The sequence below is a fragment of the Nyctereutes procyonoides genome, unplaced genomic scaffold, assembly GCF_905146905.1.
Source record: "Nyctereutes procyonoides isolate TBG_1078 unplaced genomic scaffold, NYPRO_anot_genome, whole genome shotgun sequence".
Classification (NCBI taxonomy): domain Eukaryota; kingdom Metazoa; phylum Chordata; class Mammalia; order Carnivora; family Canidae; genus Nyctereutes; species Nyctereutes procyonoides.
This window is the reverse complement of record NW_026575130.1, coordinates 14,514,064-14,541,456: the sequence shown is the minus strand read 5'-3', so window position 1 is coordinate 14,541,456 and position 27,393 is coordinate 14,514,064. Positions and strand designations below refer to the sequence as shown.

General features: G+C 37.7%; 1 protein-coding gene across 3 annotated transcripts in view; it reads left to right on the top strand.

Annotated features, from left to right (window-relative positions):
- NFKB1 (nuclear factor kappa B subunit 1) overlaps positions 1–27,393 on the top strand; it is a 119,276-nt gene that overhangs the window by 21,153 nt on the left and 70,730 nt on the right. The window contains exons 1-5 of one of the 3 annotated variants that reach the window (XM_055342466.1): positions 1,920–1,938; positions 5,518–5,563; positions 10,667–10,742; positions 14,808–14,845; positions 19,285–19,383. In XM_055342466.1, the coding sequence (XP_055198441.1) occupies positions 5,525–5,563; positions 10,667–10,742; positions 14,808–14,845; positions 19,285–19,383 (252 nt within the window). In that variant the 5' untranslated portion in view covers positions 1,920–1,938; positions 5,518–5,524. Of the gene's footprint in view, positions 1–1,919; positions 1,939–5,517; positions 5,564–10,666; positions 10,743–14,804; positions 14,846–19,284; positions 19,384–27,393 lie in introns of those variants that run through there. The other 2 variants (XM_055342465.1, XM_055342467.1) reach the window with 2 other exon arrangements.

Here is a 27,393-nt window from a genome sequence, read left to right as displayed (position 1 = left end):
TTACTCTGTCAACCTCAGCAAATGACTTAATCTCTGTAAATCTGTTTTCTCATCTGGGACCATATTTCTCAGGAAATATTGTGAAAATTAAATTGTGAAGCACTAGCTATAATTCCTGATTTATGGAAGGTAATCAATGAATTTTAGTTCTTTTTACATGTGAACCAAAGTACTGGAGTATGAAGGCATTCATCAGGGTTTCTCTTTTGTTGTGTTATTGACATTAGGGGGCAGATATTTCTTCATTATAAAGAGCTGTCCTGGTCATTACAGGATGTTTAGCAGCATCTCTACCTTCTACACACTAGATGCCAATAGGACCATCCACCAGTATGATAGCTAAAAATGTTTCCAGACATTGCCAAATGTCCCTAGTGGCAAAATATGCAAACATTTTATTCAACAGTTATAAGGATAGGGATATAGAAGAATGTGGCAATGTACCCACAATGTAGGATAGGAAAGAGAAGTACTTGATTCTTCTCAAAATGCCTAAAACCCTTACTGTCTTTTATTACTCTTCCCATAAGTTAACTTATTTATTATGCTCTAACAAAATGGTTAACATTTACTGTGTGCTACTGGCTATGCTAATAAGCCTCCTATGAGCTAATATTTGAATGTTGTGTATGTATCTGCCATCTATGAGAGTGGTATTCCATTATGAACAGGAACCTTATACCAGCTCTAGCCACAATGTATTTGTATTTATGAGGTAGCTATTCTACATTGATTAAATTGGTTGCATTGTACCCAAATAAAGCAATAAGGAACTGAAAATAGATGGAGGTGTGGAAAAAGATGGAAAATGAGTTTATACAAATCTATCTAAATGTGATAGATTACAAATATTGATTTAAAAAAAACAGCTATTTTGAGAAAAGTAAACCCACCATTAATTTTTCTTTCATGATCACTAAACCAAAATATCAGAAGATATAAATAAATATCCCCTTTAAAGTTAATTTTTTCTATCATATTTATTATGAAGAGGATTCCAGTAGTGTTTAGAAATTTTTCACTTACTCATACTTCATGTTTTATTCACTATATGCCATTAATTGTTAAACATGCTAAGCTTTTAAGTTCAGCATGGCGTTTGATTTTCTCTTTTTTTCCTTAAAAACATATATTTCTAATTACATATATGAGTTAGAAGATTAAAACAGGGGAATCCCTGGGCGGCTCAGTGGTTTGGCACCTGCCTTCAGCCCAGGGCATGATCCTGGAGTCCCGGGATAGAGCCTGCTTCTCCCTCTGCCTGTGTCTCTGCTTCTCTCTCTCTCTCTCTCTCTCTCTCTCTCTCTCTCTCTCATGGATAAATGAATAAAATCTTTTTAAAAAAATAATTAAAACAGGAAGGTGTAACTTAGGGAGTAATAGTCTCCATGTCACTATATATGGATCTGAATTATTTTTAACAGCTACATAATATATAAGGTGTAAGTGTAGCATAATTATAATCAAACAATCTGCTATCAAAGAACATTTAGATTGTTGCCAGTTTTTTGCAACAATGCATATCCTTGTACTATTTTTTTTTTTTTTTTGCACACTTGCTCATCTAGTTCCTTAGTACAAATTTCTGGGAGTAGAATTGCAGAGCAAAAAGATAAATGTCAGTTGAATATTTCACATTATATGTAGTACACATGTATTTGTGCTTTACAGTACACTTTCTCCAAAAAATTTCTCTATCTGGATAAACAGCCTTTATATCAATTTATTATTCAACAAAGAAATAGCAAAAAGTCACTCTTTTTCCTGTAATTTCATCCTCATTGTTGTCCAGGATGAGGTATTAAAGTGACACCTAGGTGGTGTCTGTACAGCTGAATATAATCTTGAAAATAGAGACACTGTATCTCTCTGATTCCCAGCTGCATCCTCTGAATGACCGAACATGCTGTTTTTCAGACTGCAGATTGTCACCCACTGGTGGGTCATTAATCAATGTGTTTGAAAAGTTTGTTGTTTTTCTTTTTAATGAAATGTAATAGAATTTTAAAAAGTATGTTTTCTTACAGTGGACCCTGATCAAAAAATGTGAATATATCTAATCCTAGAAAATTCCTCCAGATATAAGGAGGGAAGTGGCCTTGGTCTTGCTGCCTTCACTCTCTGTGCCAGCCTTTGATGTCAGTAGTGAGATTGTCACAGATGTGTAGAAAATAATCCATTAGGCATTTCATATAGAACTTGTCACGTATTTCAAATTTAGCCAGTTATAGCATTATGCCTCTCATGTGAGAAATACAAACAATGTGCTAGAGAAGCTGTTTTTCTTGCTAGCAAGTCACATTTTCTGTTTCTCTTTCCACTGTGTGAAAATTTTCCTGAAAACCTCACCCTTGGGGGAGAGAGATGCAGAGAGCTTAGGCCCGTCTTCTCACCAGTCAACCCACTATCTCCCTTTCTGTTTCAAGGTCCTTCCTCAAAAGCACAGAACTGTGCAAAGGGAAAGTGAGAGGAAGGGCTCAGGGAGCTGGGGGGCATTAGGGGCTTTCCCTGGTCTTTCCTAATCCTTCAGTTCTGAAGGCTTAGTTGGTATTTCAAAATTTTGAAATAAAACTTGCTTTTACAATTAATGCAAATAATTCTCATTGATTCATCCTTTCTAAATAATTCCTGGTTTCTTTTGACATTTTATTTTTAAATTATGATTTAACATTGACATCATTCTGAGGGTTACTGTTACTCTAGCTCTTTATGGTGCATTTAACTATAAAAGTTCAGATTTTAATCACCACCCACGTCTCTCTTGGGCTACTATTGGACTTTTTTTTAAATATTTCATTTATTTATTTGACAGAGAGAGAGGTACAAGCAGGGGGAGCAGCAAGCAGAAGGAGAGGGAGAAGGAGGCTCCCCACTGAGCAGGGAGCCCAATGTGAGGCCCAATCCCAGGACCCTGAGATCATGGCCTGAGCCAAAGGCAGACAGTTAAACTGACTGAGCCACCCAGGCACTCCTGCTGTTAGGCTTTTAAAACTGATCTTTTGGTACACGTTTGTGCATAAATCATGGGGATAATATTGGCAGGAGGACTGTGTTTAACTGGGTAGTGTAGTGTGTCTAGTGCCTACATATTCATTAAGGTTTTAACTACAATAAAGATCATGATAGGAATCCTGTGGCAGTTCTAAGAAAGTAAATTAAGTTTGTTTTTAAAATCTAAGTGAGGACCATTTTATATTAAATCCATATATTGGGCAGCCCAGGTGGCTCAGCGGTTTAGCATCTGCCTTCAGCCCAGGACGTGATCCTGGAGTCCCGGGATTGAGTTCCACATCAGGCTCCCTGCATGGAGCCTGCTTCTCCTCCCTCTGCCTGGGTCTCTGCTTCTCTCTCTCTTTGTGTCTCTCATGAATAAATAAAATCTTAAAAAACAAAGACAAAAACTTCTCACTTTACAGATGAGGAAACAGAGGCCACAGTGAGTGTCATTGTGTATCTAGAGTCACACACCCAGCAGCAGGAAGAACTTTGGAGTTTTGAATGACTTAATTCCTTTTTTTACTGCATCAGGGCAATTTTTCTTTTTTTAAACTGCTTATCTTAATTGATTACAGTTATTTGTGAATCTTTAGCAGTTTTATATTTTAGACAAGTATTTCTTTCAAATCTGCCTAGAGTTCTTACCCTACAGAATGTACCTTTCAACCTTCTGCTACAGGTGGACACTGCTCTGTATCCCACTAGCAGTCCTCACAAGGCTTGCTCACTCCTCAACAGGCACAGAGGTCTCTGACAAGAGAGGTCTCTGACAAGACATTTGAAGTCAGTGTCCTCTTTGGAGGATTTTGTTCTTACTGAAGATGTATTCATTAGGGTAAAGGCTAGTCTGTTTTAAGAGAGGGACCGAGCAATATTCTAGGTCAGAGAACAAAGAAATTTCTTTCTTTCTCATATCATCACCAGTATTAGCTATTATTCATCATCATCTGTGTGGAAGAAGCTAGGTCTTCTTCATGTCTAGATTTTATCCAGCAGCAAAGAGAAAAAACAAAAACAAAAATATGAAGGAGGAATGTCAAGGGCCTTATGCCCAGACCTGAAAGTGGCACACAAATAGTTTTGACATTCCATTGGTGAGCATTTCACCAAAGGAAGTGGAGAGGTATACTCTAGCTGAGCAGTCACATTTCCAGCTACAGCTGCTATCACCGTGCAAAAGGAGAGAACAGATTTTGGCATGTAATTAACATTCTCAGCCCAAGTCCCAAGGGCCCTTGAGTGCTTTATAGACTTCATGAAGGAAAAAAAAAAAGAAAGAAAGAAAAAAATTTGACTCAGAAATGCAGTATAACTGAAACTAATGTAAAATCATGTGTCAACTATATTTCAGTAAAAAATAAAAGAAAAAGTTATCTCAGGAATTAATATTTGCTTTCAGCCTTTTTTGTCCTTTAATCTTTTGTGTAAATAGATCTAAAATTTTATCTAGATAAATTTAAATAAAATCAGCTATATTTAAAGTAACAATAAGGATATTTCTAAAGTAAGTAAATCCAAAATGATATGTGATTTTTAGACACTGTTTTTATCTGGCCATGTGGTTTTTCACTTTTCTCAGGGCCTCTGGGTAATTGAAGATTGCTAGGGCCTGCAGTATGTTAGTATCTGGCTGCAGTTGTTTAAATCTGAGACTATAGCCTTGATAATAAGGATTCTTACAGTTTTTCTCTGCCACTGTTTTAAAAAAGTTTTATTTATTTTAGAGAGAGAGAGAGTGTATGCACACACAAGTGAGAGGAGGGGCAAAAGCAAAGACAGAATGGATCTCAAGCAGATTCCACTCTCTGAGTATGGAGTCCCAACAGGGCTCAATCTCATGACCCTGAGATTATGACCTGAGCCCATACCAAGAGTCAGACACTTAACCAACTCAGCCACCCACCCAGATGCCCTTCTGTACCACTTTGACAGTGGTAAATGGCTTACTGCAGTGGAACACACTAGAGGGCAGAGCATGGCACACGGTGGCTGTCCTCCCCTTGTGCTGTGCAAAGCACTGACCAGGCCTTCTGACAGCAGGAGGACCTTCTCTGAGCTCCTCCACTCGAGCAGTGAGCAGAAAGCTTGAGTACTGTTCTAGGACCATCACTGAATTCATGAAAGGTCGGAAAATAATCTTCACAAAAAGCTAAGACTAAATCCTTGAAGTCTAGATGGTGACAAATAGAAATGACCTCTAAGAATTTCAGTACATCTGACTTTTATACAGAAGGTGAAGATTGGTTGCACCAAACTCCAGGACACTGTTGTGAGCTTGACAGAGTTTTGGATTGTACATGAATGGTAATTCCTTGATTGTGCAGTTTTCCTGCTGTTAGATTTAGATTCCAAAAAGGAACTACTCTTCTAAGGTTGATGCCTCTTCCTAAGATCTTTTTAAAAAGATTATATTTGGTTGTAATGGAATAATATAGTGTTCTCCTGCATGATGGATTTCTTAAGTGTCATTCCATTCTTACAGTTTTGTTTTGTTTTGTTTTGTTTTGTTTTGATACACAGCTCCAGAATGGCAGAAGACGATACATATTTGGGAGCACATGAGCAAGTAAGTATTATAATCTCACTGATAATTTTTTGTAAATGTATTCATACTTTAAAATATATATAGAGGCAGCAGTAGTATTTATCAGAAAAATTCTAACATTGGTAAAAGTTTATTTTAAATTGTTTTTGCAGTTTCTGTGTCTCTCCATGTGAGGTCAGACAGGACATGTTACATAAAATGAGTAACTTAAACCCTCTTATCACACACACGACTGCATAAAAATTATATATGCTACAAATTTATCATTTATCAAATGATAAATACCATATTAGTTTCCTAGGGCTCCTGTAACAAATTATCACAAACCAGATGGCTGAAAAAAATAGATATATGGTGTGCCTAGATTGCTTAATCAGTTGGGCATCTGACTCTTAATTTGGCTCAGGTCATGATCTTGGGGTTGTCGGATCCAGCCATGTTGGGCTCTACGCTGGGTGTGGAGCCTGTTGGGAATTCTTTCTCCCTTACCCTCTGCTCCCTCCCCCTCTCCTTCTCTAAAAACAAAGCAAAACAGACAAACAAACAAAAACCAAATATATTCTGTCACAGTTCTGGAGACTAGAAAATATCAAAATCCAAAATCCAGACGATGGCAAGGCTGGTTACTTCTGGAAGTTCTGAAGGAAAATCTGTGCTAGGCCTCTGTCCTAGCCCACTGGTGGGTGTCAGCAGTCCTCAGCACTCCTTGGCTTGTAGCTGCATTGTTTCTGCAGACCCACCTTCTTTGCTATGTGTCTCTCCTGCATCACTGTATCCAAGTCCCCCTCTCTCTTCTTTTATAAAGTTCCCAGTCATTGGACTTAGAATCCACCCTTCAGTATGTCCTTATCTTGACTTGATGACATCTGTGAAGACCTCATGTCTAAACAAAACTATGTATGTAGGCACTGGGGATTAGGACTTGAATGTCTCTTTGTTGAGGGAAATACAGTATTTAAAACTCATCTAATGAGGAGGCAGATTAGTGTAGTGCAAAGACCTTTGGTCATAGAATTCAGATATCTTGATGCAGGTGCTGGCTGCTACTGATCAGCTCATAAAATTTGAGGAATCACTTATCCCCCCACCATCTCACTTTTCTCATTTGCAAAATAGGAATGCAAGCCCCACACTCACAGAGGTGTTGGAAAGACTGAATAGGCAATGAATGTGCTTTGGGAACATAAAACTATTCATTATAATTTTATTTTCACTTGTGAAGGGATACCTCGTGTCCTTTTTCCCTCTTTTTTTTTAATTTAAAGATTTTATTTATTCATGAGAGATACACAGAGAGAGAGAGAGAGAGAGAGAGAAGCAGAAACACAGGCAGAGGGAGAAGCAGGCTCCATGCAGGGAGCCCGACGTGGGACTCGATCCCGGGTCTCCAGGATCACCCTCTGGGCCGAAGGCAGCACTAAACTGCTGAGCCACCCAGGCTTCCCCCTTTTTCCCTTTTTCTCCCAGCTTTTTACTTTGAAAAACTTCAGGTCTATAGAAATATTGAAGGGATGCCTGGGTGGCTCAGCGGTTAAGCGTCTGCCTTTGGGCGTGATGGACTCCCACAATGGGCTCCCTGCATGGAGCCTGCTTCTCTCTCTGCCTATGTCTCTGCCTCTCTCTCTACACATGTCTCATGAATAAAATAAATAAAATCTTTAAAAAATGAATAGTCCAACAGATCTCTGTTGATTATTAATATTTTGTTTCTTTCCCATTCCTCCTCCTCCCCCACTCTCTGTATATATACACATGCATACATATGTATGTATTTTATATGAAATGTATATTAAATGAACCACTTGAAAGCAGCTTTCAGACTCTAGGGTAATTACAATAGCAATATTAAACTTTTAATGTAATGATTTTTAAGAAGTATTTAAAATACTGAGATTTATTCATTCATCAGCTATTTATTGAGGCATTACTATGAACTACCAGAACACTGGCTAAGAAGGACTACAAAGTAAGTGGTACAGCTGCCATTCTAATAGGAGAGACAGAAACATAGTTTCTATATAGTGGTAAATGTTTTTGTAGTAGTTTGCACAGAATGAGCTAGAGATGTTGAAAGGGATCACTCTACTACCTGGAGAGAAGAATAGGGTTATGAAGGACTTTCCAGAAAAAGTCTATGTAAGCTGCAATTTGTAAGATGTAGTTTGCTAGACTAGACCAGGAGAGAGAACACTAGGTATGAGAAGACCCTGGTCCAAGATTCATAATCATTTCACATTAAAACTTTAATGGCAACCACCTAAAAACAAAATGGATTTTCCAAATTTACACATGCAAATAATCAGTCAGAAAAATAAAACCAAAAGTGAAATACTTTTTAAGGGATCTGTATCACTTCTTCAAATAAAATAGACTTGTGTAGCATTCCTTACTCTTGACAATGTTCTGATTTATTTAGAAAGTAAGCATTGCTTTTCACATTAAGATGCTCCTTTTGCATTTTATTGTGCAAATGGTCTATAGGATCAATCTAGGAACATTTTCTTTGATTACAGCATAAAAGATATTTGGCTACTCATATTATCTAAAACCCATGTCTTACCTTTCACTTTTAATGTGCTATCTCGAACATTTGAAGGCAAACTCTAGCCAGCATTAGGGTTGTTCTGCTTGGTTTTAGACCATGCTTTCCTGTCTATACACAGGAAATCTTATCAACAGGAGATGGTCCTTTATGCCACACAAAAGTAAAACCTGCTGAAAACATTCATTTCGAGAGTTTTTCTTATGTGGGCACTTTTGTGATCATCAGCAACGGGTGCGGTACGATCAGATATTTCCATTTTTGAGGCGAGAGGTCCTTGAGGTAGGAGGGTTTTTTTTTTTTCCCTTGTCTCAAACTTAACGGTGTATATTTCCTGAAGTTTACATGTCCTCAGCGAAATATCCTCAGTGTTTTAATGTATTCTGGAATTTGCTCTCCAGCTGTGGCCCAATACACAATGCAAGCTTCAGCACACAACGTGGCTTCTGTCTTTCTTGTCTGAAGTGGACTGTGTGTCTCTCTCCTGAGACCAGTGCTCTGCCCTCTCCTCAGTGATTTCAGCCACCTGCAGGACAATAGGGAAGACATTTTTTTGCTAGGTCATCTCTTCTGAGACTTGTGAATACTCTCCGTAAGGTGGGGCCTGTTTCTTATAATACCATGTTTTTTGATTCCTATATTTCCTTTACAGTGAACAATGAGTAGTGTAGATGAGCTTCACTCTTCAGCATTGAAGTGGAGCACATTTACTGTTCCTCAATTGAAAATTTGCATACCTCACAACTGGATCTGAAATGTTCTTTATTTAAACACTGTTTCTTACTCTTGATTTAACTAGGCATACTAGGCTCTTAGGTTCCAGGAACCTCCAATAATATACTAATAAAAAAAAAAGGAGTAAATCATAATGCTGTTTTTTTTTTAATTTTTTAAATTTATTTATGATAGTCACAGAGAGAGAGAGAGAGAGAGAGAGAGAGAGAGAGGCAGAGACACAGGCAGAGGGAGAAGCAGGCTCCATGCACCGGGAGCCCGATGTGGGATTCGATCCCGGGTCTCCAGGATCGCGCCCGGGCCAAAGGCAGGCGCCAAACCGTTGTGCCACCCAGGGATCCCATAATGCTGGTTTTTGTTTAATACCAGCTCCAGCACACTTACTAACTAGCGTATCATAAAAAATGAAATATGGCTAGTTTTTGTGCAGTCCACAGATGTTTCAAACAGATGACTTATTTACATTGAAACAAATGCTTAGCTCAGAAATATGAATTTTAAGCCCTGAATGAACTAAATGGAAAGAAAATTTTCTCTTGAGATAAGTAATTATTAGTAACTTATCAAGATAGAATATATAAATCACTCAATACATACTGCTTGCTTGTTAGTTCTCTGTTGCTACTGTAACAAATTACTACAAATTTAGTTACTTAAAACATCACAAATTTATTTTCTTACAGTCTGAAGGTCAGAAGTTTAAAATCCAGGTGTTGGCTGGGCTGCATTCCTTCTGGAGGCTTTCCTGTCCTTGCCTTTTTGAGCTTCCAGAGGTGGCCTGCATTCCTTGACTTGTGACCCCTTCATCACATCAACCTCTTATTTTCATCATCATACCTCCTGCCATTCACTTTGATCCCCTCCGTCCTTCTTACTGGGCCCACTTCGATAATTCAGGATTTTCTCTCTAAGTCCATATTAAGATTTTATTTATTTGAGAGAGAGAGAGAGAGAGAGAGAACATGAACGGGGGAGGGGGAGGAGAAGAGGAACAAGCTGACTCCCTACTGAGCTTAGAGTGTGATGTGGGTCTCGAACTCAGGACCCTGAGATTATGACCTAAGCTGAAGTCAGACACTCAACCGACTGAGCCACCCAGGCACCCCTCTGTCTCCATATTCGTAGTTTAATAACATTTGCAAAATCCTTTTTTGCTATATGAGATAGCATTCAGAGGTTCTGGGGATTAGGATGTAGTTGTCTTTGGCAGGGGGTCGGGGGGGGGGGGCATTATCCAGCCTGTCACACCCACTAAATTCCAGGTATTTTGCATTGTGCTAGGTAAGTACAGGTGAAAAAAAAAGTGAGGGAGCTCAGTGCTCATTTATATCTGCTGCTTCAACTGTAGGTTATATTTTCAGTTTTTTGGTAAATTGCTCCAGGGTTTATGCTTAATTCTTACAGGCCTTGAAGTTGTATGGCTAGAGTTGAAGTTTCTTTTACCATCATCAAATATTTCTAGGATTTCTAGGACTATATCCCCATGCTCATATTTTTGAGAGTACAGCTTTAAATCATTCATTCAAAAGATATTAAATATCCCCTCTGTGATCAACATATACTGGACCCTGAAGAAATATTAGTAAGCAAGCCACACTGGGTGCTGGCTTCTGACCTTTCTTCTCAAATTCCTTTGTCACATAAACATGGCCCAGACATGTAGAATTCTGTACACATGAGAATTTGGCTAAGTTTCATGAACGTGTTTTTATAATCCCGATTTGAAATATTTTCAGATTTTTTTTTACTTTAGTTTTTGTTCCAGTAATTGTTTTAGGTGTTTCAACTTCAAATATTTAATACAATGTCAGAAAAATAAGGATCAAATTAAATTTTCTTTTTTACAGATGTTTCATTTGGATCCTTTGACTCATACAATATTTAATCCAGAATTATTTCAACCAGAGATGCCACTACCCACAGGTAAGAGCACTCTTCATCCCTGTTGCTCTGTCATTTATTTTACTTTTGCTTTTTTCTAAATTTGAGATTTGCTAATAGTTCTTTTAGAAAGTCAGTAATATGCCAAGAAAGGAAATGGTGCTGTATGTTTTAAAAACCAACTGGACTTTTTGGAACTATGTTTGCACAAAGTGTTCCACCCCACTTACTCATTATCTGATTTATATAATTGTTAGTGATTTCTGTGAGGATGGCACGGAAAGACTTTTTTTACTGGTAGCATTTTCCTTTTTACCCAATCTTTTTAGCTTTCGGATTCTTTATAACTCCTGTTTCCTTTATCCCAGATCCACATGAGGTATTCTGAACTTCTCAGATCTATTCCCCAAACATTTATTTGAGTCTCTTGTGTGCTGTCCAGTATGCCAGGTACTGGGGAAACCAAGGTTATAAAAGTTTACAAAAATCCTAAAAATCATCTCTGTAGAAAAATCATCTTTCTAAAAACCTTTGACTTCACATTCTAACCAATTGGGTGGAACTCATGATAATCATCCTTCCTTCTAACATGACTGTACTATTACCATGGACAAATTGTTGACTCTCATATGAATGATTTTTAAATCAGCTCATTTAGTCTCTTTTTATTTATTGATTTGTATGTAAGCTTTGTGTGATGGCTCTTTTTATGTGCTCCTCATATCACCAGTGAGACTTAACATATGTTCTGAAGCAATATGAGTAAATTATGGCAGCTGTATATAAAACAGAGAGTTTTGTATTTGGGGCATCTGACTGGCTCAGTTAGTAGAGCATGCCACTTTTGATCTTGGGGTTGTGAGTTTGAGTCCCATATTGGGTGTAGAGATTACTTTGAAAAAAAATTACAAAAAAAAAAAAAAAAGATCCAGAGAGTTTTGTAATCACCAAAGTGGACATCAGGTATTCTATTTACTGTGGACTTGCTTGTCCTCGTTGGGAGACTTCATCCAGTTTGTATCATTCTTGTTTGAAACTATTATTGTTACTCTGGTACCCACTTTTCATTTTTTTAGATGAAAATATTCTGCATTTTTATCTCTATTATGTATTTCTAGGAATTCTTGGGAGGGGGAAAAAGCAAATCTGCTATATGTTCACCTTCCCTAGCAGAAGTTGTATTGCTGAGGCCTTTCTCTCTCTACTCCACATAACATATTTTGTGGGCTGCTGTAAGTGAGGTCTCATGAAGTGCTGTCCAATCTGAGCTGTAGGTCAGCTTCCTGTGAACAAGTAAATATCTTGGTAGCTTCTGTGTTTCCTGTGAACTTTTTATTCTGGGGTTCAAAGTTCTTTCTTAGTATCAGTGCTTTATTGAAAGCCTAAGAACTTGGTTCTGCCCTCAGAAAGCATAAACATTTCCATTTAATGCCTTGTAAATTCCAAACAGTACCCTGAATAGATGTTTTTATTTCATCTAATTAAATACGTGGGTTTTTTTTTAATTTTTTTTTAAAATTTATTTATTTATGATAGTCACAGAGAGAGAGAGGCAGAGACATAGGCAGAGGGAGAAGCAGGCTCCATGCACTGGGAACCCGATATGGGATTCGATCCCGGGTCTCCAGGATCGCGCCCTGAGCCAAAGGCAGGCGCCAAACCGCTGCGCCACCCAGGGATCCCTAAATAGGTGTTTTTATTTCATCACATTTGTGGAGGTTGAAATAAGATTATCAAAAGAAACATCTCAGTAAATATTATGTGGTCAGAGCTTCACATTGTAGAAATAATTTTTGCCATATTTGAAAAACTCTTAAAATTATACCTTAAAATCTCATATCCCAATTATTACCTCATCATTTTTATTATTATGTTTTCCCCTGTCTGTTGTAGTGGTATAGTCCAATTTTTATGATCCAGGAAGATGTATAGATGTTTTATTCACATTTTAAAGGAGTAGAGAGGTTATGTAAACCAATATTAACTTGTAATTCTCATTTGGACTGTTTTATCTTCTTGAAATCTGAGACTATTAGTTCTACTACCTGTTGAAAACTCTATGTGATATATACAACTTTTAGGTCTGTAACATTATATGTACTGTAAGTTAAATTTCTCTATGTAGTAGGATGTTACTTCATGGCATAGAAATGTGGCCAAAAGAAAATTGGCATTAAATTGAATACATGCATATTAAATTTAATTTTCTAGTTGACTTAACTTTTGAGTGTATTCCCTAAAAGAGTAAATGGCCCCATTTCAGTAATAAAATTCCAAAACCTTAGAATTTCACGTATTTAAATGAAATTAAACCATACAGCAAAAATAATAGGAAACCTTCAAGTATTTTTTAGAAGAGTTAATAAGTGAGAGGCTTGGAGTTTAATGTAAACATGATGTAACTCTTCTGTATGTTCCATGACATACAAAAGTTAATTTTTAGAGGCCTCTCTTCTTGATTTTAGCATCCTAGAGGGAATGTTTTTATGAATAGATCTGTTACATTATCACACAAGTTATATTAGTTGTGTGAGAATATTTCTATTTCTAAGAAGTTTTATTTCCTTACGAAAAATTAAATTCTAGCCATTTTGGGGAATTTTTAAATTGGAATTTTTTTCTAAAAGTATTTAAAAATATCCAGGGATAAATTTCATATAGGCAAGAGAAGATAATTTCTTAAATTATATGGCATTGCCCAGTCACTACCCATTTTTCCTTTCTTATACATGTTTTGTACAGTACATTTTTCAACTGACTTCCTTATAAATTTCAGTCATTTTCCAATTGACTTCCTTATAAATTTCTTACATAATAATAGGAAATAATTATACCTTTGTTTCCTCCAGTTCTCTAGCCTTATCCTGATTCATCATAACATTGAGAAGATAAAAATAAATTCTCTCTTAAGTTATAGTTTATTTTTAATTTCATTGTGAAGGTTTATAAATCTTTGAAATTTATTTATCTAAAATAATATGAACCTCTGTTATCTAAAAGAATGAACTTCTGGCCAAGAGACAGTGAAGACTGAAATGAACACAGAAACATTCTCCTAGAATTTTGTTAGTATCAAACACCTTAATTTCCTGTCAAATGAGTGAGAAACACCATATGCCTGTATTGCAGAGCTATAGGTTGTTATACTATTGACATAAAAACTAGCTGGGGAGATTAGGGACTTTCTCATATTGAACAATTTGATTTTATACTACCAGAGGTTCCAATTTGCCTTTGAATTTTCCAAAGTCAAATATAGTCATGGTACGGATTAAGCTTCTAGTCTTCTTTATGTTTTCATACTAATTAATTGGAATGCACCTATCTTCAATGAAATTATTTTCAAGATTTTATAAAATGCCTGTGCTGTTTCAGAAGAGTTGATATGAGAGTACTCAGTATTCGGAAATTGTATACAAACATCAAAACTATGAATTAACAAGAGAAGTCAACCATGTCTGATAGACCAAATGATATTTGGGAGGGTGGGGGAAACAACCTAGCCATTTGGGGAATGAAGACAGTACTTGGGGATTCAACTAAGGGAAAGGAACCAAACACTTAGCTCAAGAAAGGCAGGTAGCCTGAGATCACTATCTCTGTATTTCACACATGTGGGTGCTAGCTCAGCCTCTTATACTTTCACATTAAGCACATTCTCTTTGAGGAATGGAAGTCAGTGTCTAATGATGTGAAGGCAAAAGGAAATGTCATGGTGCCCAGGAAATGGTTGCTGCTTTTAATTGGTATTTGTGTCATTTTAAAAGTGCTTTGTTAGTAGTCAAGTTTCTGAAAGCTGTTGACATCTTCATCCTTGCCAGACGAACATCCACCTTCTCTTGGGTTGTGCAATATGCTATCACCATTCAACAAATGTTTATTTGTTGTGGCTCTCTAAAGGCATAAAACTGTTGTTAAACACAAATTTGCTAGTCAGGTGAGGAAGGTAGATTATATCAGTATGGAATTGTAGCTAAAAAATGAATTTTTTGAAACCTCTATTTAAAAACATAATTTCAGAGTTTTTTACTTGCTTTATATTTTGTAGCAAATTTCAGAAGCCTCACACTTCTTTTGCTTTCTGTTTGTTGTTTTTGCTTTTAGCAGATGGTCCATATCTTCAAATATTAGAGCAACCTAAACAGGTAAGAGGGTTAAAGGGATGGGACTTCCTCTTTAAATGCTAGATCCATAAGCACTGAATTCATATCTCAAGCACTGAATAGAATTCACTTGTTAGTGAATTTTACGAAGGAAGTAGTTTATCTAGAACTTCAACACCCTGCCAATTTATGTGACAATTTCATTTATCTACTTCGTATTTCTCTTAGTCATTCTTCCAAGTGTCCTGAGCCTCAGTAGTAGTTCTGTGAAACCTAGATGATTATAGATCCTTGCTATCTCACTGTCTCCACCATCTTTTCTTAGCAGCCACTCCCTAGGAAAAACTTAAGTTGTCTCCATTCATTTATAAGGAAATAGCCATGTATGCAGTTTATATATACTGAGATACACCCATCAACCCTGTCCATGTACATGCAGTACTTCTTAGCCTTCCTCCTTCCTTTAGAAGCCCCACCCTTTTCTGTTTGTTCTTTGGAACATGTGACCTAAGATACTATAAGTACCAGTGGGGTGTAGATAAAGTATTAGAATGGACAATTGGGTCCTCTGCCCTCTGGTGTTAACTTTAGAGTCAGCCCCTTTGGAGACAGGACAGGAGCATTTTATTTTGTCAGGCTCTTCCTCTTACCACTAGATTTTGTTGAGGATACCTGGGAATTAAAGTGGCTTCCTTACCATGCCCCCCACTCTGTAGATAAATATTTATTGCAAGTTGGGTGGGACCATTGCTATGAAAGAAAAAGAAAAGTCTTAATACTTTTCTTATTGGGGACAGCTCAATTATTATGAGATTTTCAGGAGAATAGTATAGTCCCCCCCACAGAATGAGAGCAAAGTAAGGGCAGCCCTGGTGGCCCAGTGGTTTAGCACCACCTTCAGGCCAGGGCATGATCCTGGAGACCCTGGATCGAGTCCCACGTCAGGCTCCCTGCATGGAGCCTGCTTCTCCCTCTGCCTGTGTCTCTGCCCCTCTCTCTCTCTGTGTGTCTCATGAATAAATAAATAAAATATTTTTAAAAAAAGAGAAAGAGAGAGAAAAGTAAGTAAATCTCTGAATGGATGTGCTTACCACATTAGTGTGAGACTGGAGATGAGTATACCTGCTGTCTTGCAGTTATTACCCAAAACTTTTCTAAATGTTTTTAGTAGCTCAGCTGAGTGAGTGTAACACTTCTGCATTGTATAACATTTAACACATGCTAACTAGGTCAAGAACTTAAAGCATCCATTGTGGTTACTGTGACATGTGTTTGGATTTTGGTTAGAATTTAAAGGATATAACTTTCTTAACTATTAAAAAGCTGAACTTGGATAAAAGTTGTTGATGTGGAGACAGAATGCGCCCATGAGAGTTCATTGTATTATTGTTGCAGTTGCTTGCAGTGGCAGACAGATTCCATGGACTGCCAACATGACTTGCCTTTGTTTTACCTCCATGTCCAATTCTTTTTTTTTTTTAAGATTTTATTTATCCATTCATGACATAGAGAGAGAGAGAGAGAGAGAGAGAGAGAGAGAGAGGCAGGGACACAGGCAGAGGGAGAAGCAGGCTCCATGCAGGGAGCCCGATGTGAGACTCAATCCCGGGTCTCCAGAATCAGGCCCTGGGCTGAAGGCGCCACTAAACCACTGAGCCACCCAGGCTGCCCTCCATGTCCATTTCTCACAGGAGGTAGCTAATTTTCTGAAAGACTCTCCCAGTGGAAGTTTATCCCCTAGAAGTCTATGCAATGACCTGGCCTGGAAATTTTTCTAGCTTGCAAAACCTGCATAACCCATGAAAGTGAGAAATCAAACTAAAATCTGTTTCTCTACAGGCAAAGCATGTTTTTCAAATATCTATTTTCATAAGCATAAATAATAAGAATTTTAAAATGCAGTTCCTTATTACAGGTTTACCAGTCATAAGGAAAAATTGACACATATGATTTACCTAAAGGGCTATGTAGTTCCAAAATTCAAAATTTAATTCACTACACGTAGATGTCGAAAAGCTCACCTGAGTAAAACAATGTGTTTGTTTACCAACTAATGTTATTTTGATGTCTGACTCCAGTGAAAGTAAAAAGATCGTATTTAAGTCAGACTTTCTGACAGGATAGATGTAGCCCTTGCTTTTGAGGTTGATGATTCATTGTAAGCAAATAGAGTTACTAAAATGAATGGTTGTGGATCGACAAACCTCTAATCTCAAAAATTTAGAATCAGAAACACATTTAGACTATACATGTGGAGACAGCTTATCTTCCTGAAAAAAATGTAATAAATTTCCATCCTCAGGTTAAAAATTCCTTTGCATAGAAGTTTAGATATTCTTATGCAACCATTCAAACTGTAAGCAAGCTATTAAGACATGTCTTTTTACTCATATTGTATTTGACACTACTCCCAATAAGGTGTAAAAGCATATATGTATATATTTCTCCACCTGCCTAAAGGAATTTTGTGATTAAAGATAATGAATTACTTTATTAAAATTGTTCATTAAAAAATATTTTTTAAAAAGTTAGAAAAATTGTTCTTTTTTTTTCCTGCTGCAATTTTCCCTAGCTCAGACAGAGATGAGTCATACCATAGACCACTAATCTTTAGAATATCCAGTTCTGTTGCATATTATTCAGTGCTAATTATCTAATGCTTTTTAAAAACTGAAGTTGTATTTAAATAGATTAGCAGTCAATAAATCTCTATCTTTATGGTTAGCCAATTCTGGAGGCTCATGTTGCACATGCTGCTGCTTTTTCATGCTTTTAGAAATTTCATTTAAATATTAAAAATAAGCCAGCAGCCTGTGTCCACAAAAGGCATAGGGCGGAATTTGTAACTTAATTTTTAGTTTGAATTTTGTGAGAAGCAAAGTCGCAAAATTGCTCCTAATGACTAACCATACCTCAAGGTTTCCCTGGTATTGGGTTTGAAATCTCCTGAGGAGTCATATGCAAAAGTATTTTAAGTCTCAGTTTATTGAGTTGATGATACACTCTGGATCCACATATGACTTGAGGAACTTGCCCACACTAGGGAATTTACTTTGGGCCTTTCTCATCCCATAAAATATGCTTTTGGACTGATCCTCTTTGGAAATCAGAAAGTTCTCAGAAAATATAGGGACATTTCCAGATGTTTATCAAAGGTGTAAATTAGTTCAGGGCCCTTGGACCACTCAGACTATTTTGTAAGACCCTATGATGCATAGTGAACTATAGAGCGATCAAGGAGGACAAGAGTTTTTACATTGGCTCATAAGCTCAAAGCTGTGAAAACCTTTGCATTTGCCAGGCTTTGTGGTTGTTGAGTATGCAAGGTAGAACGCCTCTACCACCAGGTAGTGGGTGTGCAGAGCTCCTGATAGCCTAGTGCTCTAGCACTGTTTATATGAAATCAGTCCCACTGTAAAAATAATTGAAAGTTCCTTAAAGAACTAACTAACTTAATTAAGATCTTTGAAAAGGATTTGAAAGAAGAAAACCTTTGGTTAAGTTTAAACTGTAACACTACCATATATTGATTGACATCATTTTAAGTTGAGCCTTTTAGGAAAAATTCTGAAAGCTCCCTTAATATTAAGCTTCCCTAATATCAGATCCATTGTCATAATAGTCCTAGTTTTATTCTTAGTATGCAAATATATACAGTTATAACTGTTAGTTTTGTAAATCATAAAATGCTAGAACTGGATTAAACCTTACAAATGGTCTTGTCTTATCTTCTCATATGTATAGATTTAAAAAAAAACAAACAAACATAGAACTTCAGTGTTTATCTGCCCACAGTAGTTCACGTGCTAAAGACTTCCAGCTGTCTCTTCACTGATTTACTACATCTGTAGAATTCTTGAGTTAATAGTATTGAAAGGCATTATCTGGTTTTGGATTATTCGGGTCAGTTAATATATCAAGCTGGAGCTTAATAATATCAATAATCATAAAACCTAAAATCTTATCTTCTGAACTGTTGCATAGTGTCTTCTACAACACTGAAGCAATATATTTAACAGGACATTTCTGTATTCCCTTCTGAACCAACTGTAATCAGAGTAGATAAAAGAACTCCTTTAGGTAAAAGTCAAAGAAGCACAAATCAGTAACATGGCCAAGTTCAGGAGCTTGGCAGCGGCAATTTGAGATGAGGAAGCTCTGATTCAAACAAGCTGCAGCATGTCAAGTCCAAGGCTTAAACTCTTCAGCGGTTCACTCCCCACGTAGGCACAGCAGAAGAGGTTCTGCAGGGTGAGGGACCTGGCTTTTAAGCCACAGCTCAGTGCACAAGTATCGATTAACATCTATGTTTATAATAAGATTATGGGAAAAGTGGGTCTCGTTTGCAGTCCTCTTTCACAGGTTATGTTTTTCCTCTCTCACCTAATACACACAAGAATTAAACATTTATATATAACTTTGTTCGTATAATTTGTAATGAGTATTTCTCAAGTTTGTTGGCTCTGTATTCACCTTTGCAGAGAGGATTTCGTTTCCGTTATGTATGTGAAGGCCCATCCCATGGTGGACTCCCTGGTGCATCTAGTGAAAAGAACAAGAAGTCCTACCCTCAGGTCAAAGTAAGTTTGTGGTGTCCTTCTATATGATTCTGGAAGACTGGATTTCCTAAGAGCAAAAGAAAGGAATGCTCTAAGTGAATATAGTCTGCCTTTGGTTCTAAGATGTTTAAATGATTCTTGTACTTTTTAAGTAGAAATTTGTCTCTTAGCAGAAGTGACAAATTTTTAAATTGGATTAATATTTCCATATAGTCAAAATCATTACAATGCTGACCGACTTTTACTATTTCTTGATCATCCCCAAGGGTTTTTTAGTTGTATACTTCTGGAAATTTTAATAAGTGTTTGAAAGAAGTGCTTAATTTCAGCCTTTTGGAGATTTTTTTTTCCAGATTTTATTTGAGAGAGAAAGAGAGGGAGTGAGACAGAACAAGTAAGAGGAGGGGCAGAGGGAGAAGCCGATCCCCACTGAGCAGGTAGCCCAATGTGGGGCTTGATCCCAGGACCCTGGGATTGTGATCCAAACTGAAGGCAGACACTTAAAACTGACTAAGCCACCCTGGTGATGCTTGCCCTTTGAAGATTTAGTGAAAAACAACAGATGACTGGGTTTGTGGATTATGTGGCATCGTATTCAAGAGCCTGGACTAAGATCCAGGCTCTGTGACTAGCTGTGTGCCTTTGCCTAGGTTATCTGACACTTCTAAACCTCAGGACCCTACTGTGTACATTGCAGAAATGTTAATGGTCTGTACTTCATAGAGTCTTCTAGAGATTGAATGAGAGGGTGTGTGTGAGTGTTTTCAGAGAGCCTGAAAGTACTGCAGGGCCTCTCTTGAGCAACTGTGCAGCTACACATGCTAGTCCTCAGAACCCACTGCTTTCTGACATGTTTGGAGCGTGCCTGGTCAAACCTTTACACATCTTCAGGTTCTTTTTCTGTTCACTAATTTAATTGAGAATATCATTCTCAGAGTGGTTTTGAGTTTCTTATGTTCTAACATGATGCCGTGGTTCATGGACTGACTGGTAAGAATTGTGCAGATAAGCCAGTTGATAATTACAATTTGGCTATTTGTAAAAGTTTTCTTTGTCCAGTAATACTAGGCTTTGGCAAAAGGTTATCAATTCAGTTTCCACCGAGGGGTGTGTGCCTCTCAGGGTAGAACATACTTATTTCTTTTACTCTTGGTTTGTCTTTGTGAAAAGGTGAAAGGCAACAGGACAGACCCTCAGTAAAACCGTGATGTGGAGGAAATTTGCCTTTGGTTTTGCCAGCCTTGTGTTCTGCTTCCTCCCTCTCCTCCCTCTCCACTTCTAGGTCCAGAACTCTCTAGTGTCTCATCCCAGTTCCAAGACAAAAGACAAAATACTGTGATGTTACTCCTTACCTTTTGAGTGAAATTCACCCCTATTACATGGTCTCAGCCCTACTTGTCATATTTGCATTGGAAGTGTCCTCGCTGCCCTACAGAATGAAAGATTTTCCCATGCAGGGTCATTAGGTGGGGTCAATATAATGTGTTTAACTCATGGAAGGAGACCACAGTCTTATGGGCTCAAGTCCTTTAGAATCTGGGTAAGGAAAGAGGAGCAGCAATAAACACAGCAGTTAGCATTTATTAAGCACCAAAGAGTTGCCAAGTGCTTTACATACATAATCTCCTCTAATCTTCCTAACAGTTCTGACAGGTGAAAAGCATAATGTCTGTGAGGAGACTGAAGCTCAGACAGAGGAATTCACTTGCCTTTCTCAATGGTTGGTGGCTCTTCTTCCAACAGCAGACTGTTGCTTATTGCACTCTCCTGCAGAGTGTGTGCCTGTAGGGTCCTGGAGGCAGGGGCCTCGGGAATAGGATGTGGGAGACTATAGTAAAATAAAGAGCAGAGAATTGGAACTCTTGAAGACAAGAGGGAGAGAGGCTCAGGGGGCCAAGAGGCTTCCGATGGTAAGGAGTCAGATCCAACACTTCTCTTTCTTTTTCTTTTTCTTTTTCTTTTTCTTTTTCTTTTTCTTTTTCTTTTTCTTTTTCTTTTTCTTTTTCTTTTTCTTTTCTCTTTCTTTTCCTTCCTCCCTTTCTTCCTTCCTTTTCTTTTCTCTTCTCTTTTCCTTTCTTTTCTTTTCTTCTCTTTCTTTTTGAGAGAGAGAGAGAGAACCTGTGCACAAATGTGTCGGAGAAGCAGAGGGAGAGGGAGAGGAAGAGAGAGAATCCTAAGCAGGTTTCACACCCAGCATGGAGCCCCATGTGGGGCTTGATCTCAAGACCTGAGATCATGACCTGAGCTGAAATCAATAGTCAGATGCTTAACTGAATGAGCCCCCCAAGCACTCCTCTAGTACTTATCTTTTTAACATATGTGTCTGCGTATCATATATATATATAAGTATTTTATGCATTTGTGTATGTGCTTATAATAAGGATAATTGAAAGATACATGTTATCAGCATTGATACTGGTTCTAACTACTGAGGAATTAACATCAAGAGAAAAAAATAGTTTTTTTTTCCTAGACTGGTTCTGTACAAAAAATGTAAATTACGGTATTTTCATGAACTATTTACTTGTATTGCTCCAGTCTTTTGTGGCTAAGTAACAGTTTTTGATACTAACAAATACATAGCATATTTGTTGTAAATGTATCACCTAATTAAAAACTTCATCCATTTATGCTCAGTCTTCATATATCCTCCTCGTGTAGCGGTTGCTGCCTCACATTTACAAAATAATTCAGAAATGAAGCATCCTAATGGAGACATTAGATGTTCTTATCAAATTGTAGTTTCTATATCAAAGATTTTAATACTAGTGGGAAAATAGGTATATAAACAACAAATAATAAAGTCAGTATAAATGTATAAGGTTGCTCATTATTGAACTTGAGCTATGTGTCATTATTTCACCCAATCATTTATTTTTTATTCACTAATTCAAGGTATATTCATTAAGCACTTAGTCCAATTGTAAGAAAAGGAAGAACAGTTTAGAGAATCTGTTACAGACTGTCACTGTTCTCCTAGCTGTCATTGTTCAGTGAGAGTTTTAGTGCCTCTGTTGTTCATAACTGTTAAAGGAAGTCATTTTATTTATCTTAAAAGCTCTTAATCAGAAGGATGGAGAGGAGGAAGAGAAAGACAGAACCATGAGGCGTTTGTCCCAGAGCTCTTCTCCCAGTATCACTGTTAACAGTGATAGTAAAAGGGTCACCTTTCAGGTTCAAATGGATTTTCAATCCTTATTCTCTGTAAAAATTTAGATGGAGGAAAGAGTTGCTCTTGGTATATATCTCTTATCAGGAGGATCTTTCCAATTATACATGTCTTTTGTTGTAGTGAACTAAGCTCTTGTTCTTTGTGGGGCTGGAAGGGGGTGGGCTGGGTACAGCTCTGTCAGGGTTTCTCAGACTCCACAATACTGACATTTTGGCCCAGAAAACTCTTTGTTAGGGGGGCTTTCCTGTGCATCACAGGGTATTCAGCAGCATCCCTGGCTTCTACCTACTAGAAACCAATAGCCTCTCTATAGTTGCGACAACCAAAAAATGTCTCTAGACATTGCCAAATGCCAACTTTGGGAGTGGGGGGCAAAATGCTTTAGAACCTGCTTTAGAACCACTGATCTAGATGCAGGGTCAAATCACCCTTAACATTTCTCCTATGCGTACTTTTCTACTCCAATGCTGTAGCACATGGGTTATATGGAATTGCCTAAGTATATTATTTTGCAAACATACATACTTTTCTCCATTACTAGAAGATACTTATTTTCAAGATGATCATGATGACTATATAATTTCTTCTGGGATCTCTGAGCTAGCATATCTGGATATTAAAGAGAAGAAAAAAGATGTTTTAAACATTCCATATTCTATGATAACTGCATATCTAAAAGTTAACTTAGGAGTTCTGTTGGCACTCGGTTATGAACTGTTGCAGAAGAGAAACAACAGAAGAGAAAGTGAAAGTGAAATAGGTTTAGCCAAGGCAGTGACCCTGCAGAGCTGAGGTTGTGCTTGAACAATGGTAGCATCATTGGAATGGCCTTCATCCTCCCTTCCAGTGAAGGAAGGTATAACAGAGGGCGCCCCGCACTTACCCCAGAATCCATTCCTGCAGGAACTTCAGAAGGGGGCATTTAGATTTACTGCGAAGAAGTGTCATTTCTGAGGCCTACATATGCTTCAGCTGTAACAGTGAAATATTACAGGCTCTGCCTTTTCCTCACCTCCAGCCTCTTCCTGTTCTCTCTCTCCTCTCCGTTCTTATTCCCTCTCTTTGCCTCACCCCTCTCTTGGAGCACAGCACTTCCTTGACGGGCCTCTGAGAAGCTGGTGGCTCCCCATGCATTCTGTCACATGCAGGCACCAGCAAAGGGCCGGGGGCCATCCAGAAAGCTCCTGGGGTTGGCTGTGACTTCAGAGCTGCAGACCTCTAACTACACTTTACACAGTATGTGAATGTAAAATCTGGTTGGGTTACTCTCTTGTTAATTGTCCAAATATGATACTCAAGTTACCATTTTAAAACAACGCTAGGGGTCTACCCACTTCTACTTTTTCTACTGGAATTTTGTTCCATGCCTAAAACCCTATTTCTAATAAGTTGGCTCTGGAGTAGGCTTAGACCCACTCTTACTGGGTAGAGATTATTTCTAGAACTCGGGCTGTAGGCTATGGAACCATCTGGTGCTCTGCATGCTTCTTTCAAGGCAGAATCCCAATCAGATTTCTAGAGCCTTGCTGTGTAAGTCTTCACATTCTTTTCAAAAAATTGTTTTAATTACAAAATACTTCAAGCATACTTCAAGAGTATTTAAAAATTGGTACAACAAACATGGCATATGCTATCTAGATTTAATAGATCTTAACATTCTCCCATGTTCGCTTCTGATCTCTCTCTCAAATGAAACATAGTTATGGCTATAACTCTATCCACCTATAATTTTTTCCTCCTTTTGGTAAGTAAACCACTATTGTGAAATTTCATTCTCTAATATGCTTTGCTATTTTTACTGCATAAGTACGCTTCCATAAATACTGACATTTTCAAGAAAATTGATTTTACTGATATCCACCCTACTTTTCTATTATATATCATGGCTCCATTTCAGGGCAAATAGGAGTTAAAACTAGGCTCCACTGAAGATCAGTGTTCACTTTTAACCTACTGATTCCTCTTTATCATTTAGATAAAATGTATTCATTTACACTATGGAGTTTATTCTGACTCAACAACAAAAAATAGCACTAAGAGAAAAATCTTGGGAAAGTAAATATGCAAACTAACCCTTATGCCTCACCCTTCTTAAAGAATAGCTTTCCTGTTGTTAAACATTTAATATTCTATTATACTCTCCAATAAAGTTTCTCTTTAAAGTTTCCTCAGTTTTCATTTCATCACGGAACTCCTAATGGGAGAGGCTGGCAGAAAAGCACAAGTACCTTCTTCTTCCTCCGGGCCAAGCTTGTCCTTGCCTGTTTTTGACTCAGCAAGGAGTGCCAAGGAAAGCTCGTTTCCCTCTTTTTCCCGAAAGTTATGCATCAGATTTTTTTTTTATTAATCAAACCGCTTTCCTCTTCGCAGAGGTGGAAGGGTGCCAACAGGAGCAGCCCCGTGGGGTTTTAGAAACTCTCAGTGTTCTCTTCCAAAGTGGCAGAAAGCACCCATCCTCAGCCAGTTTGACATCCTCCAGCAGAGCCCACTCAATGCCAACCAGAAAGCAGTGTCAGTGACCTTGATTCGAAAATACAAATAGCTTACCAGTTGGTATTTTTATTTTCTCTTCAGTTATAAATATCAAATGCGATGGACTACAACTTGAACCACAGCTGATGTGAGCATAACTATTTTTAATCAAATGTTTTCTGAAAGCTTGTTCTCACATATGTGTTCTTTCCTGAGTGTTGTACATTGAACAGAAGGCACGTGTTGAGATATGTAGGTCAGCAACAGCTTTTTGGTAGTCCCTCCTGCCCGCTTGAATATTTTTTTGTTTTGTTTTAAGTCCCCACTCCTGGTGTCTCTCACTGAAAAATCCTAAATGTTAAGTTGTGTCGAGGTCAAATAAAGACTGGCTGATCTGCTGTGGCATTTAGAGATATCACATATCCTTGCATAACCTTTGCTTTGTATAGACTTGTCTGATCCAGGAGGTTTGTCATTTTGAGGATATGGTTTTAAGACTAATTTTGAATAATTTAATCTGACTCAATTTCTAAAAGCAACAGGGAAGAAAATCACCAATAATCAATGAGGCATGCATATAGAACCTAAGCCTGGAGCATTTATTAAAATTTATATCAACACCCCTAAGCTGTTTCCTATTTGCATATGTTCATAGGGGAAAAAAACCTCCCCTAGGGGCAGAGCCCTCTGCTCTGTATATTGAGGAGAAGGCTTTGTAACCTGGGTCCCTTTGGGTGTTTTCAGAGAATTTTAGGACTTCTGAATTTCCATGCAGAATTTTATGTAAACGTATATACATTTTTCTGAAGAGATAACTTTTTTTCAGGTTTTCAAAGGAAGGGACTCAAACAGGGTTAAGAATCAATGCCATAGAGTACATATCTCTTTAGCTTTTTGACAGCAGCTAATTAATAGATTGATGTGTGTGTATTTATATATATGTTATATCTTTGTAAATTTTTAATTTTTGTACCTTTTAATTTTATAGTTATGTTTGTCCTTTTTTAAAATCCATTTTAAGTGAGTTGAAATACTTCAGCGTGCCAACACAAAGCTCAGGAAAGCCTCCCTTGACTTTGACTACAGGATGAAAAAGAAGGGAGACTTACTATCAACAAACAAAAAAGGTGAATAGGCCTCACTGCTTTTTCCCTCTTGCCCTTCCATATTGATACTGATTTAGCATGAAGTAACCATTAGTGATTAAAGTCAAAAGAGAGAAAATTCCTTTAACAAATAGTCATTGAGCCCTGTGTATCCGGTCCTGCTCTAGGCAAGCAGATAAAATTCTCTTCCATGTGTAACCACAATCTAGACTTCTAGACAATTTTTCTTTCAAGTAATTCAGAAGTTTTGCATTCAGCCTCTAGAATAAAATATTACCCAGTAGAATATTTTTTAAAATAACCCTCTAAATTCACTGTATGTATTCATTGCCTCTGTTATGAACTAGAGTGAGCTATTCATTGAGGAAACTTCTGGCAGAGATCATAGCTATGAGTCTTAACCCTTAGAGATTATCAAGGGAACCAACCCCAAATTCCTGAATTTCTTAGTTTTGTTTTTGTTGGTCTGGCTTGGTGACCTTCTGCTGCCCATTCCCATTTTTCTTCCCTCTACTCTTCTCTGAATACATGATTGTCTTGGGACCATTGTTCAGTCTATAGCAAATTTCTAATGGCTTCTAACCCCTGTGGGTTCTGTCTGAAGATTATATGTAGTGTCTCTTTATTCCATTCAAAAATTCAGGTCTCATAAAGTCATTACTGGTAATTCTTCTTGAAAAGATAAGGGTATCTGGAAGTACTACAACCCTCGAAATCCCTTCCTCCACAGACAAGCTGTTTCTCTGCCTGTCAGCAGGTCTAGAGGTGAGGCTGTAGGCTACCCTGAAGTCTCAGCCTCCTCTTCTCCCCTGCACAGGAGTTCCAGATCAGAGCCCTCTGGTCTACATTTGCCTCCCTGAGGTCTCCTGAGGGTGGGCTGGAAGGTGCATGTGGACATTCACAGACGGTTCCTCTCCCTTGAGGTCCCTATCCACCCAACAGAACAATTATAAGAATGGATTGTTGTGCGTACTTTCATTATCTTGTTTAGGTATCACAATAATCTACTGACATAGGTTCTCTGAGCTCCATTTGTTAAATTAGAAAATTGAAGCCTAGAAAACTTAAGAAGTTTACCCTGAGTCTCATAGTCTTTCTGGGATGGAGGTGAAGATGTCAGTTCAGGCAGTATGCTTTAAGAGTCCATGCACTCTTAACCATCACAGGATACTATTCGTTATTGAAATATTAAGGGTCTGTGTGAGGGGCCTTTAAATCTGTGGTCTGAGACATCAGAATCACCCAGGAGTAATTTCAGAGATGCCTGGGACCCATTCCACA